Source organism: Polypterus senegalus, chromosome 6 (genome assembly GCF_016835505.1).
Source record: "Polypterus senegalus isolate Bchr_013 chromosome 6, ASM1683550v1, whole genome shotgun sequence".
NCBI lineage: Eukaryota > Metazoa > Chordata > Cladistia > Polypteriformes > Polypteridae > Polypterus > Polypterus senegalus.
In genome coordinates this window covers 67,468,534-67,484,869 of record NC_053159.1, presented here as the reverse complement: position 1 = coordinate 67,484,869, position 16,336 = coordinate 67,468,534, and the positions used below count along the sequence as shown (strand labels likewise).

Below are 16,336 nucleotides of genomic sequence, written 5' to 3'. Positions count from 1 at the left end.
TCCTCCCTCGCTCTTACTTTTTACCTTTCATCTAATGAATACACTGAGTATGGCTTTACCAAAACAATCATTGATGGCGAATAAAGTATCCATTATTCGAGTATGTAGATCGGGTTATATATATATATATATATATATATATATACCGCATATCGCAGTGAGAAGTAGTGTGTTAAAAAGCTAGAAAAGAAAAGGGAACATTTTAAAAATAACGTAACATGACTGTCAATATACAGTATTTGTTTTGTGAGTGTTACTGAGTGTTGCTGTCATCAAGGATTTGATTATCATTATTTCTTTCAATCAGGTTGTATTTGTAGGATGTGTTGTGTTCAAGTTACATTCCGTGTTTGTCAATCGTTGTAAAGATGACAGGTTTCATTCATCGATTCGTTTCTTACTGCATCAATAAACAGCTCGTCTTCTTCTTTATCTGAGACCTGACACACTGCATGCACGGGTTTTTTACACTGTCTTCCTTTAGCGGGACATTGACTTTTTCCAACGTGTGCTTTGTTTTGGATTTATGAATATGCTTGTATGTATCAGACGCTTCATATTTTTGCTGCCTTTTCAATTGTGTAATTCGGTTTTGTTCAGCTCTTTGGAACTGTTGCTTTTATCTGTGCACTGCGCCAGTTCACGTGAGCCTCGGTGTACATGCATCGAAGTTTCCCAGCTGTGCTGGTGCCATCTCGTGCTATGTCCATGGCTGTATTTAATGTTACCTTAGTCCTGGCACTTAAAACTTTCTCTCGCAGTTTCGCTGAGTTTGTACCAAACACCACCCTGACCATCTCATCTTCCTCTGCATAAGCACAGTCCTTAACCCGTGAATATTTAGTGGGAGTTTGCTATTGGATTGCCGCTGACGGACGGCCTTATATGGGCAGGCACTAAATTACAAACGCCAGCGGCAGCCTGTCTATGAACTTAATTTAAAGTGTAGGTTTACATCGTGCTTTGTTTCCGAAGTAGTAGAACTCATGAATATGGTTGTATATGTCACTCTCTCGCTTCTTATTGTTTCGCTGCCTTCTCAATTATATAATGCATGTTTTCTTCAGCGCTTTTTTGATGTCTTCCTGGTTTTCTATGTACTGCGTGATTACGTGGGAGGCGTGATGATGTCACACGAAACTCCGCCCCCACGGCGTTGAAGCTCATCTCCATTACAGTAAATGGAGAAAAACTGCTTCCAGTTATGACCATTACGCGTAGAATTTCGATATAAAACCTGCCCAACTTTTGTAAGGAAGGTGTAAGGAATGAACCTGCCAAATTTCAGCCTTCCACCCACACGGGAAGTTGGAGAATTAGTGATGAGTCAGTGAGTGAGTGAGTGAGTGAGTGAGGGCTTTGCCTTTTATTAGTATAGATAGATAGACAGACAGAGAGTTCTGGCAGGCAGGCAGAGCGGTGAAGGTTAAAAAGAAAAAAAAATAAATAACATTTTCTCCCCAGCGGGGAATCGAACTCCGGTCTCTGAGACACAGTAAGCCTGCTGCGCTCCAAGACAGCAAATCTTAACAGTACACCACGGAAGCTGTTATATTGATCTTGAACCTTTTGTGAAAGTGTTTATTTGATCTTTGGACTTCAGGCTTCACACATTTTATAGTTCATGCTTACATTTTCTAACATTTATTACTAAAATATGAAAAAGTTTCTGTTTTAACAATGTGTTTACACTGATTACTGTAGAAAAAGAACACACATGAATTGCGTGTGTTCCAAATAAGGATCTATTCTTTCCACTCTAAAACTCCACTTCGCTCCCAGAAAATCAATCAAGGCATGAGCTGGGAGAAGTTTGTGCACGTTCTAAGTTGGTGGGAGGATGGAATAGCCGGCTGCTTGCAGATTTTCTTCATCAGCACATTTAGGTGACAAAAGATGCTGGCGGAGAGGTGTGAATGGATTTAAAAAGTGATTTAAGGTGGGACGGATCTACGAGTTTTATCGTAGGCTCTGGTAATTCTAGTGTTAATAACCCAATCCTCCTGGTACCCTGACCAAAAATGAATAGTAAAAGGTTTTAATTTTCTGTTTGGTTTTGTCACTTTAAAGATGGCACATCATTAGTGTTGGTGCTACTGCTTGTCCCAACCCAATATGGGGTATACAAATCAAAAATGACCCAAGAATCAATCCAAATATCACGCTCCCACAGTGTCAGTAATTCCTCCAAATACCTGGGTGCGTCCAATCTACCCATGCCAAATAAATACAGCCGTATCTCTGAAAAAAAACCCTTTTTTGCTTGAAGCAGCACTAATACATTCAATTAGTTTTACAAAAACAAACTCCATGCTAATTGAGTTACATCATCCTGCTTTTAACTGTGACAAGGGAAGAAACTACCAAGTAAATTCTTAATCAGTAAAAGACGTAATAAAGTGAATTCTTACCATGACACTGTTAAACAGCCATTTGTCATCCAAACTTTTGTCCTTAACACAACCTGACTGACTCAGATAATGGAATGACTCAGGCTCAGACAGGAAGTACAGCTCTGCAAATAAATATTTATTATTTTTTTTATTCAAATAATCTTAAACCATCTTCTTTACACTAACTTTAGATTTCATATATTTTAAAACAGATGCATATATGTATTGAATGTGTTATACATTCCCCCTTCCTAGAAATTCATACCATAGCACTTTCCCCAACACAGACAAATCTCAGTACCAATGGGACTAAGCTGAAAATACAGCATGGAAATAATGTGCAAGAAAAGGAGGCATTGCAATTATCCTTCACTCCTCCCAGGTAGATTTTCATTTCATTTAACTGGAATCAAACCTGCAGCCTTTTCCTCCACGCCATTCAATGTTCTCAAATAAGGGATAAAAAGGCAAAAATCAACAAACAAAATGTAAAGAAAAAAGCTTCATTTGCCAAACCACCCACCACTAATGTCATTTCAATATTTTACTTTTCATTAAAATGAGCAGGCATCATAAACTTACCTTTAATTTCTAGAAAGAAAACATCTTTACAGATGCACTTCATCTTAAATGACAGATTCAACTCAATTAGTTACATGGGAGATTAGGCACATATATTAAACACCAAGCCATTGTCCTCACCTTTCTGTTCAGCATCTGCTCCAGCTAGAAGGGCATAGAAGATATGATAGCTTCGCTCCCCAGGATTCTGTCTCACTACACGGTTCTGAAATTCACAGCAAAAACAATTTAAAGGTTACTAAACAGCAATGTGGGCCAACATGAAAACAAGCTAATCAGAAATGCCCAGTTGAATCAATTGAACCTTGGAAGAATTACTTACTTAAATGGCTAGGAGAATAGTAAAAAAAAAATGTGAGTGTGTCTCTGTGTGTTGGCCCCTATGATTCGTAAGACTTGTGGATCTACAAATTCTTGGGTTTTGTCTTCAATGATCAGAATGGAAATAATTTTGTAAGTGTTGCAACTTACTGCAGAAAAGCGCAGACAACTGTGACAGTGCTACTTAAATGAACTACAAATCCCAGCAACCCTGTGACTACTGTACCACTGGGTAGCTTTGCTGGTTGAGACAAAGGCTGCTGGGTGAAAGACAGGGGTGCTAGTTTTAAAAGTAAGCCATAATAATTATATCCTTCAGATTACAGTTTTCTCTGGATGTGTTCTATCCTGTACATCCTTGTTCATATGATTTCATTTGGGGAACATATATTGGCAGAATGAAACTTTACATAATTTTCAGGAGGCTGTTCACAGGGGATTTCATTTCATAACTACACCACCATAATATGCAAAACTAGACTGTGTTGTGTTGTTTTGTGCTTAGTGTTTAGTTGGATTTCTTTTGTATCTGTAATATCAATCATTTTTGCCATTTACTACCATAAATATACATACACACAATCTTATATTAAAAGCTAACATTTTGTATAATGTTAGCTTACTAAAGAAAAGCTGAACTATGCACTTTGCCTTAGCAGCCAGCTTCACACATGTGATTCTATCTCACATTTAACACAACTTTCTGCATCTTATCTAGTGCAGTAAATGTATAATACACAGCAATCAGGGGTCCAAAACATATTTACATATTGTCGCATTTGTGGGGGTCTTGCTCCCTTAACCCCTGTGAATCACAAGGGATAACTCTATAAATATACTGCTCAAAAGAATTAAAGGAACACTTTTTAATCAGAGTATAGCATAAAGTCAATGAAACTTATGGGATATTAATCTGGTCAGTTAAGTAGCGGAGGGGGTTGTTAATCAGTTTCAGCTGCTGTGGTGTTAATGAAATTAACAACAGGTGCACTAGAGGGGCAAGAATGAGATGACCCCAAAACAGGAATGGTTTAACAGGTGGAGGCCACTGACATTTTTCCCTCCTCATCTTTTCTGACTGTTTCTTCACTAGTTTTGCATTTGGCTACAGTCAGTGTCACTACTGGTAGCACGAGGTGATACCTGGACCCTACAGAGGTTGCACAGGTAGCCCAACTTCTCCAGGATGGCACATCAATACGTGTCATTGCCAGAAGGTTTGCTGTGTCTCCCTGCACAGTCTCAAGGGCATGGAGGAGATTCTAGGAGACAAGCAGTTACTCTAGGAGAGCTGGAGAGGGCCATAAAAGGTCCATAAGCCATCAGCAGGACCAGTATCTGCTCCTTTGGGCAAGGAGGAACAGGATGAGCACTGCCAGAGCCCTACAAAATGACCTCCAGCAGGCCACTGGTGTGAATGTCTCTGACCAAACAATCAGAAACAGACTTCATGAGGGTTGCCTGAGGGCCCAAATGTCTACTGCGCCCTGTGCTCACTGCACAGCACTGGTGAGCTCAATTGGCATTTGCCATAGAATACCAGAATTGGCAGGTCCACCACTGGCGTCCTGTGCTTTTCACAGATGAGAGCAGGTTCACCCTGAGTATATGTGAAAGACGTGAAAGGGTCAGGAGAAGCCGTAGAGAATATTATGCTGCCTGTAACATCGTTTAGCATGACTGGTTTGGTGGTGGCTCAGTGATGATCTTGGAGGCATATCCATGGAGCGACTCACAGACCTCTACAGGCTAGACAATGGCATCTTGACTGCCATTAGGTATCAGGATGAAATCCTTGGACCCATTGTAAGACCCTACGCTGGTGCAGTAGGTCCTGGTTTCCTCCTAATGCACGACAATGCCCGGCCTCATGTGGCAAGAGTATGCAGGCAGTACCTGGAGGATGAAGGAATTGAAACAATTGAATGGCCTTCACGATCCCCTGACTTAAACCCAATAGAACATCTGTGGGACATTATGTTTCGGTCCATTAGGCGCCAGGTTGCTCCTCAGACTGTACAACAGCTCAGGGATGCCCTCATACAGATCTGGGAGGAAATGCCACAAGACACCATCCGTCGTCTCATTAGGAGCATGTCCCGACGTTGTCAAGCATGCATACAAGCTCGTGGGGGCCACACAAGATACTGAAAAGCATTTTGAGTAGCAGAAATGAAGTTTTTGAAAAAATGGACTAGCCTACCACATTTTCATTTCACTCTGATTTTAGCGTGTCTACAAAATTGAGCCCTCTGTAGGCAGAAAACTTTCCATTTCAATTAAAAGACTTGGCATCCTTTTGTTCCTAAGACATTGCCCTGTCGTTATTTGTATAGATATCCAACTTCATATTGAGATCTGACCATCTAATGTGTTTCTTTAAAGTGTTCCTTTAATTTTTGTGAGCAGTGTAGTTAAAAGTTACTTTTCCTTTCAGTTTCTTACTGGTTACGTATTCTCAGGTGTAAAGTAGAATAGTTAAATGTCTATCAAACAGAACTTGGGATGAAAATGAGACATAGAAGAGAATCATGCAATGTTGTGGCCCTACAGCCCTTAAATCATGCTTAAAGTTCTGTTTATGCAGAACTGGTGGGATATCCTAGTACAAATGTTTATCTTCCAAGAACTTCAGTTCTCTCCCATAAGCCAAACTGCCTGGATTACTTTAAAATTACATAAATATGTGTGTGTCCAATGACAGATTGATGCTTAAACAAGTGTCAGTTTGTGACTTGTGCCTGTTTAGAAAAGGCATGGCCTCCTAGAAATGATAAACATCAAAGAGTGGGTATAAGCATATTGGGTGGGGAAGATTAGTTCTTCTTAGTTCTTCATTAAGATATTTTGATATCACCAAGTGGAGTAAAGATAAAGGCACATCAAACAATTCTGTACTCGGAGCTTACAGGCCCTTTCAGACTATCCAAATTTGCTTTGACGGATTAATAATTAATTCCTTAAGAACTTATCAGCATCCCCCCCCCCACCAAAAAGCCCTTTAAATGCTCACTCACATTACTAAAAAAAAAACTTGTCCTGGTAAGGGCTGCAAGTAACAACAATCATAGATGGATACACATGGCCTCCGTATCGTTGGTGCCTCTTGGGGAAATTCCCAGGTGCTCCTAGTTGAAAGATTTAATTCCTCCAGTACATTTTGGGCCGACCTAAATGTGTTATTTCTCATAGCACTCTTTAAGGAGCATCATTTATTTATTTTTCATTTATTTCAATTTCATTATGTTATAAGCATATGATACTGTGACATAGTGGTTACTGAAGCAGCCTCAATGCTCCACAACAAATTAAAGCCTGGCCACTTGGTGTGGAGTTTGTACAGCACTCTGATGCTAGTGTGGGTTTCTCTCAGATTACTAAAAGTTATCTCCATATCCCAAAACATAGCAATGCGAATGCATGTGCTAAGTGATTAACTACTACTTTGCACCCCTATCATGCTGGGACGGGATGCAGTATCCTATGACCTAGAAAATGCAATGAGCAGGTTTTGAAAATGAATGTGAATGGATGGATACATGGCTTCCCTTTTAAACAGCATCTACTAACTTGCAGTTAAAAAGAGAGAGTGATAGAACATGCATTTGTTGGAAAGGTAATCCTACAATAAAAGTCAATGAGGGATGCACTCGTAAAGTGCCACGATTTGGTCACAATTAAGTTGGGCATTAAAAAATAAAGGAATTCTGGTAAAATAAAAAAGGTTTTACAGCTATTTCTTTATAATATGACAGAATACTGTCTATAAAAGACTGAATTTGAAATTGCCTGCTAAAACTTGGTGTATAGTATTAAAAACATATTTAAGACAAAGTAGACAAAGTGCTTTTTAACAAGTTAAAAACAAAGAAAAATGAATAAATGTCAAAAATGCAAGTTGTAACAAAACAAACCCAGCTCTGTGGTTTTGTGCTGATACAAACAAAAGGCCTACATAGCATTGCTACCATATAATTAGGTAAAAATTGTCTTCTAATGAAGTTCTTGTCCTCATTCAGATACAGATACAAATCAGCTAAGCACTGGATGTGAAATTGGGGAATTACCTTTTCCAGTAAATCTGTGAGAAACAAGGTTAAGGATTTAAAGCTATAGACAATATGGCACTCAGTTATGCTTGCAACAGATAACCTAATGATCCTAAAATGAAAAGAATTAGACATGTAGTGACTAGAAAATAAACATTTCTTTGAAGGGTAGGCCAGAGTATAGACATGAGCTGCAGAAATGGTAAAGAACAAACCCTGTGAACCATAAGAACAAACAGTTTGGTAGAAAAATCCAAGAAACACAAGCTTTGCTGACCATGAGATGGCAGTATGAATTAAAATACCCATGTGCAAATAGATGGTATGATATTGGCCATATTTAAGGAGGATTTTCAGAATTATAGATAGAACAGTCTTACACGAGTAGCTGATGGTCACACTGTCAAACTGATAAAGACAATGGCTCCCTAATCCTTTTTTCTAGAGTTATAACTGATTAAAAAGATGAGACTACATCTGCGTAAAATTTGTCCAATAAATGTTTGAACCTCCTTTTTGGTAAAAGACAATTTCTCTTGGCCTACGTAAGGATACAGTCAATGACACATCCTCCTTGAATGTTCCCATTCTGAGAAAAGTGCAGTTGGATGAACTTTCCGAAACGGCTGGAGTTATTATTGTAAACAGTTTTGGCATTCCCAAAAGCCTCCATTATAGGACTGAAAACAAAAGCAGAAATAGTCAGAGCAGCACTTTTAATTCAAATACAGACAGTAAGCAGAATCCAAAAACCTGGTGGGAAATCAAAGTACAGAATTTTTAAAACTTGATTTTTCTTATTTTCTAATTTATTTACTCTGGTGATTTGAGTGCCATTTTCTGTTTAACTGGGCTTTCATACCTTCTCTTGCTGATTTTTTTTTTTTTGTGCCAATGCGTTTTAGAGCCACAATGGGTTAAACAGGAGAGACAAGTTACAATTACACAGTGTGCTAGTAGACTGCCTCTCCTTATTCATTTTTCTGTGGCGGACTGGACCCACCAAATAATGGCATGAGAAGCTGAGTTAGTTCAGAATGGGCATGGGCAGTGTTCTGGTCTACTGCATCATTTCTGAAGAACTGGGGTCCTGAAAGGTTCAACAATGTTGAAAAATACATCTGTTTGCGCTGGCCTTATTGTAAGCCTTTTAAAATTAAATGACACCCTTGTGAAAAAAAAAAACTAAATATCACTTTTACACAGAAAGATGGTACCTGCTCTCGATGATGGCCTCTTCCACATGTGTGCTTTTCTCAGATGGTGGTGTACTGACCGAGTTCTGGCTCATTACAGATAAAAACTTCAGTAGCAATTTTGTGCTCTCTGTCTTTCCAGCTCCACTCTCCCCACTGAATTAAAAAAATGATAGTTAAAACACTGAGCCAGATCTGCAGATACATGTATCTTAGAGATAACGAAGTGTCTAGAGTTCACCTGATCAATGGTAACATGTAGGTGTATGAGACAAACTTTATAACCAAATGACATGCACAGTGTGCTTAAACAGATGACACTACATGTACAATAAATGGCTTGTAGAAGCTGGCAACAAAATATACCTCGATTATGATCTCAGAAACTTTACATGCTGTTGGCCATACTAAATTATGTCTTAGTTTAATGAAGAAGGCTTCCATTAATGAATCAGCCTTTTTAGTTGACTAAGCCCATTTACTTCTAACAAGATTCTGATTAAAAAATGCCCAGCAGCATAATTTGCCTTTTCAAAGTACTCCTATGTTTAGTTTTAATTTTAGTATTTAAACCCTCCTTAGCCCCCGCTATAAAGATGATTAAAAGGCTACTGACAAACAATATGCACAGTTTAGCAGCCTCCAAATGTACAACAAGCAGTCTAATTTTAAAATGTGTAGGGCTCTTGAACCTGAGAGACGCACCTCACAGTTCTCAGAGTAAAGAACCTACTTACGGTTATCAGACATCATTGCCACTTGCTGGGGTATAAGAACATGGAGATGTCATATGAAGACTCTCTTACACTACACCACTGCACAGAACATCATTAAGCAGACGGGCCTGATCAGCACTAATAAAGCATTTTCTTGAAAAGAGCAAAAAGAATAATCCTGCTGTGCAAAAATAAGCCCTTACATACAGTATTTTTCTGACTTTATGGGTGGTTTCCTGCCTAATGTCAGATACTGTTAGAACGGATTGCTATTTTCCGATATCCGGAAAGTAATTAAGTGCAGTTGAAAATATACGGGTCACTGTGTATGTTCAGTACATGAAAAAATTATTTCTAGAAGAAAATCACCACACCAAGCTACTCTCACTCTATTTGCAACCATATCTGATTTGTTAGTGCTGTTGCCTCATGCCCTCAGGCCTGATCCTGCTTGGAGTTCAGCTGCTTAAAAAGTTTACATAGTAAGCTCATGAGCTTCCTCTGTTATGAATAATCACTTGGCATGTTAGTGCCTTTATTTTCTTTTATCATCACCTTTCAGTCTCCTGAATACTGACCCTATGACATCCATTTTTAAACTTGATGATGCTAAAACAAAGAGGCAGAAAGCAGCCTACAAATTTAAAACCAAATAGAGCTGAAGACAACAGTAAAGACAAAAAAGACAAGATGCTTAAAAAGTGAATAGGCCTGACAAAGAATGAAACTGACCCCAGGTCAATAAATCGTTCCTAACTTGTTTTTCTTACTGCCATGTACATTCATTACCCTCGTTTGTTGGTTTCAAAATGTGAATGCCAGCATGAATCAAGTCCAGTCACAGTTGTTCCACAAGGATGGGCATACTAGATTATTCAAAAATGATAGCCTGGATTAAATTATTCAAAGAGACTATATATTATATGCAAAGCAGCTCCTGGATGCAGCCCTGTAGGTTCCACCAAGCATGCATTAATGGTTTTATGATCACAGTGCTGAGAAGAGTTCATAGTGAGGTATATTTACAGAAAAGTTTTATTAAAGTTACATGTGCAACAGTGCTTGCTTACAGGTATCTCTAAGAAGTTCTTAGCACAGGATGATATTAATTAGTAAATAATATCTAGAAGCCCCATGGCAAGCCCAAATCAGACTACTCTATTTACTTTCTGAACAGGACTATCTGATACAGAATTATGGGAGCCTTTCTGTTAAGGGCATGAGATAGAAGGTGGGTACCCTCCCTCCCAGATGCTCTTCAATGACAATGACCCATGGATACTCATACCATGCTTTTAGAGATGCCAATAAATCCAGCTATGTGCCTTTGGATAGTGTGGTCCCCGGGCCGGGATGCCCAGGAGGACCGGAGGAGGGCTTGTGCCTCCTCCAGACCATGAGGGGGCATCCATCCTGGTTATGTTGGGGGCCTCGGGTAAAGGGCTTGGAAGCCCAACCCTGTAGGGACCCATGGCCACCAGCAGGCGGCGCCCCGGTGCCGGAATATCCCAGCCCCGGCCGGGACGCCCAGGAGGACCGAAGAAGGGCTTGTGCCTCCTCCAGACCGCGAGGGGGCGTCCGCCCTGGTTATGTTGGGGGCCTCGGGTGAAGGGCTTGGAAGCCCAGCCCTGTAGGGACCCGTGGCCACAACTAGGCGGCGCCCCATTGTCTGAATATCCCGGGAACCCAGCACTTTCGCCACACTAGGAAGTGCTGGGGGGAAGACGACAGGGGACACCCGGACGGCTTCCGGGTGTGCAGCAGGCATTTCCGCCACACAGGGGCGTGGCTACAGGGGAATGCTGGGAAACAGCTGGAGCCCATCCGGGTTCCTATTTAAGGGGCCGCCTCTCTGTCATCGGCAGAAGTCGGGTGGAAGAGGACGGAGCTGGAGGGAGGACTAGAGGTGGCCAGGAGAAAGGCACTGGAACTGTGTGGCCTGGACAATGGGGGAAATCGGTGCTGGTGGCACTGGGGTGTGTGAGTGCACAAAAACTTGTAAATATTATAAATAAATGTGTGTTGGGTGAACATAAGATGTCCGTCTGTGTGTCCGGGCCAGCGTCCACAGTGGCGTAGTCGGCAGGATGCTCTGCTTGGTTCAAGTAGGAGACCTGCACTTTAAAATAATTCTGTTGACGGCCCGGCGCAGCAGTGGACCCCACACACTTGCTGCGGGAGCGGCGCGTGCACAACCCCGCGGGAGTGGTTCACCCCACGGACCACCGCCGGACCGCATTATGGCCGAGCTTCCCAGGTGCGGAGGAAGGATAATGGCCGTTGCTGGAGTAGTGAGGCCATGCCGGGGACATTTCCCCGGACAGTCAGGACCCGGGAGGTAAGTGTCCTGCTTGCTGGCAAAGGGCCCTGTGGGCCCACGTCTGTTTTGTCTTCAACAGGCAGGGGCTGCCCGGATCCTTGTCGGCGGCAGGCGCCTGTCGAACCGCGGTGCCTTGTTAACGCAGCAGCAGCTGGGAGAGATGCTGAGAGGGAGACGCTGCAACCTGAAGAGCCAGCATGCCACCGCACTGGGGAGGAAAGAGCCAAAATGGCCGCGGGCCGGATGTCCCGCCCGCTAACAGGCAAGGGATTGGCCAGTGCGTCTTGCGTGCCCGCCAATGACGGTACAGAGGCGGGACCAAGGAATGCCAGTCTCGTGCCGAGAAGAGACCCGATTGGGCCAGAGGGAGTGGCCCACAGGAGGCAGGCGACGAGTGGAGTTGATCGACAGGTAAGCCCACCGGCGTCTGTCTCTCTGCTTTTGCCAGCGGCTCAGCGCGAGCCGGAGGGATCCCTTCGGACCGCGGAGTCGCCTTTATTACAGATGCTAAGTACTCTCGCTGTCCAGCTGGAGAAGCTGCAGGGGAAAGTGGTCGCGTCGGAGGAGACGCCGTATGACATGGAGGATCGGCGCAACGTGCCTGTGGCCGGCAGAGTACTGCGGGGAAGGTAGGTGACGCCGTCCCCGTAAAGCATGAGGGGGGATTCTCCGAACATGGCTGTGATTGTGTAAGGGAAGACCGGCTTCAAGTAGGCAATTCCCCAACAGTGGACGCGGCGGTGCAGACTGCCAGCGGAGCGAGGAGAGCGAACATGCATGGGCTGGTAGGACAGGGGCTGATCAGTGCCCTGGGTCCTAGCGCCCTGCGCTCCAAGCCCGCGGCAGTCTCCTGTCGCTCTGCAGGGACGCAGACGGGGCTGGATTTGAGCTGTTGCCATGCTCAGACCCAGACCGTCAAGGCGTCCAAGAGAAGGAGGAACCGAGGGGTGAATGTCGGTTCCTCCGATAGGAATGGACGTGTCGCTGGGAGCGAGTGTCCGGAGAAAGGCCGTCCTCTGCTGAGGCAGAGGGAATCCCCTGGGCGGCTGGGTGAGCCGCCTGTGAGAGCGGTCCCACTGACATCGAAGGGACGGGCATGGAACCTGCGGCGGAGGAGCCAAACAGGCAAGTTGTGGGCTTTCGGTGGTTGAGCACTGTCGGTAAAGAGAGCGACAGGACGCTCGGGGTGAGTGTCCAGGCAGTGCTTCTGGCCCTCCCTTTTCTCTTTTTACAGGTCCGAAGCCCCGACAAGCGCTGGAGCCGACATCGTTTGGGACCTGCGAATAAAAAAAGGCAGCTGGCGCAATATAGATAAACCCATAATATTACAGGGTAACGATAGAAAAAGTGACACAGAAGGCAGCTAAAGTAAGAATCTGAAGAGTTTGTTCGCATGGTGAGACAGCCACAGCTACATCTTTGAAAAAGAGGGGCCCAAGAACTAACCTTTAAGTGGTTTTGCTTGGAACATTTTCTTAAGTATTCATTAATTCCTATTGCAGAACTTGATGGCAACACAGCCATTTGATTTGTTGTTGGTTCATTCACGTTCATTTTGTCTAAGAGAACAATTTTTTTATTTCTTTCTTTATCTAATAAACAAAGTAATTCAAAATTTACTGGAACTGTGTGAAAAAGTAATTACCACTTAGTAAAAACCAAACCAATTTAATGGGTAAGAAGGCTCAGCAGACTGATCACTGCCTGTCTTTCTTAAAAGAAAAAATAAAAAAAAAAATAAAATGTTTTTTCAGCTACTGTATATTCTACCCTTATCATCAGAGTCCATTTACAGCACAAAGCTTTTGAAGTTCATTAAATGACAGCAACCCACAATCTTCAAATGGAAACCATTTGGAACACTCATGAAATTTCCCAGGAGTGTGCAATGCAAAAACATCTAGGAAGTCATAAACAAACTTAAAAATATCTATTGACCGACACACTCCTTTTGGCTCAGAATAGGCCATATTCTCCATAGTCAAAAGCTGGGCTTCATTATTGAAAAAAGCAATTAAGAACCACTGCAAAAATAAGGAGAATATAAACATTTTTTCCCCTTTTTCAGGAAGTATTTGGATGATTCCAAACCCTTTTGGGTGAATGTTGTATGGACCTGGATGACTTGTTTTAACTGAAGAAACCATGAATTCTGTTTTGTATCAGAATATTCTTAAGAAGAATGTCTGGTCTGAAGAGTGTTGGGATATGCAGCAAGATAATGATCCAAAATATAAAAGCACATCCATAGCAGTATGCCTGCAAAGAAGCAGATTAAAGGTTTTGGATTGACCTAGTTAAGTTCTAGATCTAAACCAAATAAAGATGCCATGGCAGAACCTGAACAGCAGCTCTTCATAGAAAAATCTACCAATGCCTCTGAATTAAAGCAGTTATTTGAGAATGAAAAACATTAAATTACTGAAAGATTGTTTCAGTTATTGCAGCAACAAGCTTTTAGGTGCAAGGGGGCAATTACTTTTTCAGATTGTATCATGCAAGTACAGGTTGACTTTGCTCATTTAACAGATTACATAAGTTCAAAAAAATTCAGCATCAAAAAAATTTGCAGTAACAAATGAAATCAGGAATGGGCAGATGCTTTTACAAGGCACTGTACTGTGTGGTTAACCAGACTATACTCATCTCAGTACAGACACTTAAAGGCACACTGCTCACGTGAGAACTAGAGTGTCATGATAGTGTCTGTTTAGGGATTAAAAGCACGTGTCTTACTGTTAGCCATTACAATACTGCTAAAACCACCTTCTCGCTGTCAGAACTAGACTTGTACATGTAGTGTTCATAGTTCCTTTTTTCTGGAACTCTTTCATATTGAAAAATATTGTCCCTTACAAAGTTCCATAACTGCTTCTAAGATATGAATACTTTACAGTGGATTAAAGACTTACCTGATAAGGACACACTGACCATCATGCCTCTTCCACAGACAGCTGTAACACTCATTAGCAATTGCAAAAATGTGGGGTGGAAGCTCTCCAAGATGGTGTTGGCTGTAAAGCTCAACAGTGGAAGAATCATACAGGCCCCCAATTTGCTTGTAAGGATTCACAGCAGCTAATATTGAGCCAATACTTGTCTACAAAAGAGAGAGGAAAAAATGAAAAAGGACAGGAAAACAAACATGACTGTACAAACACATGCCACTGTGGTTCTCCCCAAGTGAAGATTCTGACAAGTCAGCAAGTTGAATTTTTAATGGTTGAGCAAAAACGATCAGCAATCCTAGAGACTAGCTGACCACATATAAATGCAGAGGTTTAAATTAATTTATTTAAAAGACAGCTAATGTCATAAAAGTGGTGTGTAATTGTACTTTGTTTATAACAGGCCCTTCATATGATCAGTAGTGATCCTTAACTGTGCATTTGTCAGATCCACTTAATTCAACTGGAGGATTACAGAGTTTCAAAACACATTACAGCAGCTTGATGAATCAGGCTGAAATCAGCTGTGGACAAGGCAGTTATCCACTGCAAAGCAAACTCATGCACACTCCCAAATATCAGGAAAACTTAAAACTTTAACTAACCCAATAAAGACGCTTTTGAGATTGGGGAGGAAAACTGGAATACCAGCAAAAACATTCACATTCAACATATTGAGTGACCAAGCTGGGATTTGATCCTGATCTCTTGGAGCTATAAGGCTATAGCAGTAGTGATTGCAACTATCAAAGAATAATAATTTTTCAATTAAAGTATTAAAAATTCTGAAATTCTAAAAAATCATTTCATACCTCTAGTTCCCTAGAGCATGTGGCATTTGGACACGGAAGACAGCACACATCTCTTCAATCCCATTACAAATGAGCCCAGACCGCCTTTATTAATTCACAGAGTGAACAGGCTACTTCTTCTAAAGAAGTATTTCTACTCTTCCTTCCCTCATATTTACAAAATGAAGGACCTTTAATTTTTAATGCATTAAGTAATTTATTCTGAACAAGCAAAATTTATCTCACATGTCAGCACCAAGCAAAAACAAAAGCTGACTAGACACCAGTTCCAGGGTGTGAATTCAGTGGTCTCCACTAAAGGTTGTCTGTTAATTTCATGGCAGACATCAATTGAAGTTGATTACTGCAAGATACTGCCACCTGTCAATCAGACATTTTGTGTCAAAGTTTGATGAACTTCAGGAATAACACTAAGTGACAGTATAAAGGAATACAAACACTGACCCTTTCAGACCTTCTTTCTAAAGGTTATGTCCATCAAGTCTATTTACTTCAAATCTCTTTAGTGGAATAAAAACACTGCAGGTGCCTCAGACAGTCCCTGGAAATGACTGCCACGTCACAATGTTTGTTTACAGGAACTTCTGTTTGTAGAGAGGAAACAGACTAGAAAGGTCTGACGGGTACTTCAGTAGCACGGTGCATCCGTCGTAATCACTATTTTAAACTTTAAAGGGACATATGGAACACAGACAATCATGGAACCCAGTAACCTGGTGACTTGTACCTGCAAACTCATTTTCTTGGGTGAGTAGATAAAGACAAGAATAAGCAGCAAGGATGTGGGCATAGAGAGTGATTGATAAGTGAAGTTTTGCATGCTTCTGCTAGACCATTCCTTTGATCAATCCCATAACAACTCCACCTGCAGTCATAAATAACACTCCAATGAACCTTAACACCTTTTGGAACAGGTGCTCCACTTTCATCGGTGGAGAACAAGTTGCTCATGTCTGGGATGGAACCGTATATATTGAAGTGTTCATCATTATCATCAAT

General features: G+C 41.7%; 1 protein-coding gene across 1 annotated transcript in view; it reads right to left on the bottom strand.

Moving 5' to 3' along the window:
- The window catches only part of LOC120530629 (unconventional myosin-X-like), a 388,518-nt gene that overhangs the window by 256,879 nt on the left and 115,303 nt on the right, over positions 1 to 16,336 (bottom strand). The window contains exons 3-8 of the mRNA XM_039755051.1: positions 14,490 to 14,677; positions 8,563 to 8,697; positions 7,901 to 8,025; positions 7,364 to 7,377; positions 3,096 to 3,180; positions 2,412 to 2,515 (exon numbers count right to left, since the gene is read on the bottom strand). Of these exons, the coding sequence (XP_039610985.1) occupies positions 2,412 to 2,515; positions 3,096 to 3,180; positions 7,364 to 7,377; positions 7,901 to 8,025; positions 8,563 to 8,697; positions 14,490 to 14,677 (651 nt within the window). The remainder of the gene's footprint in view (positions 1 to 2,411; positions 2,516 to 3,095; positions 3,181 to 7,363; positions 7,378 to 7,900; positions 8,026 to 8,562; positions 8,698 to 14,489; positions 14,678 to 16,336) is intronic.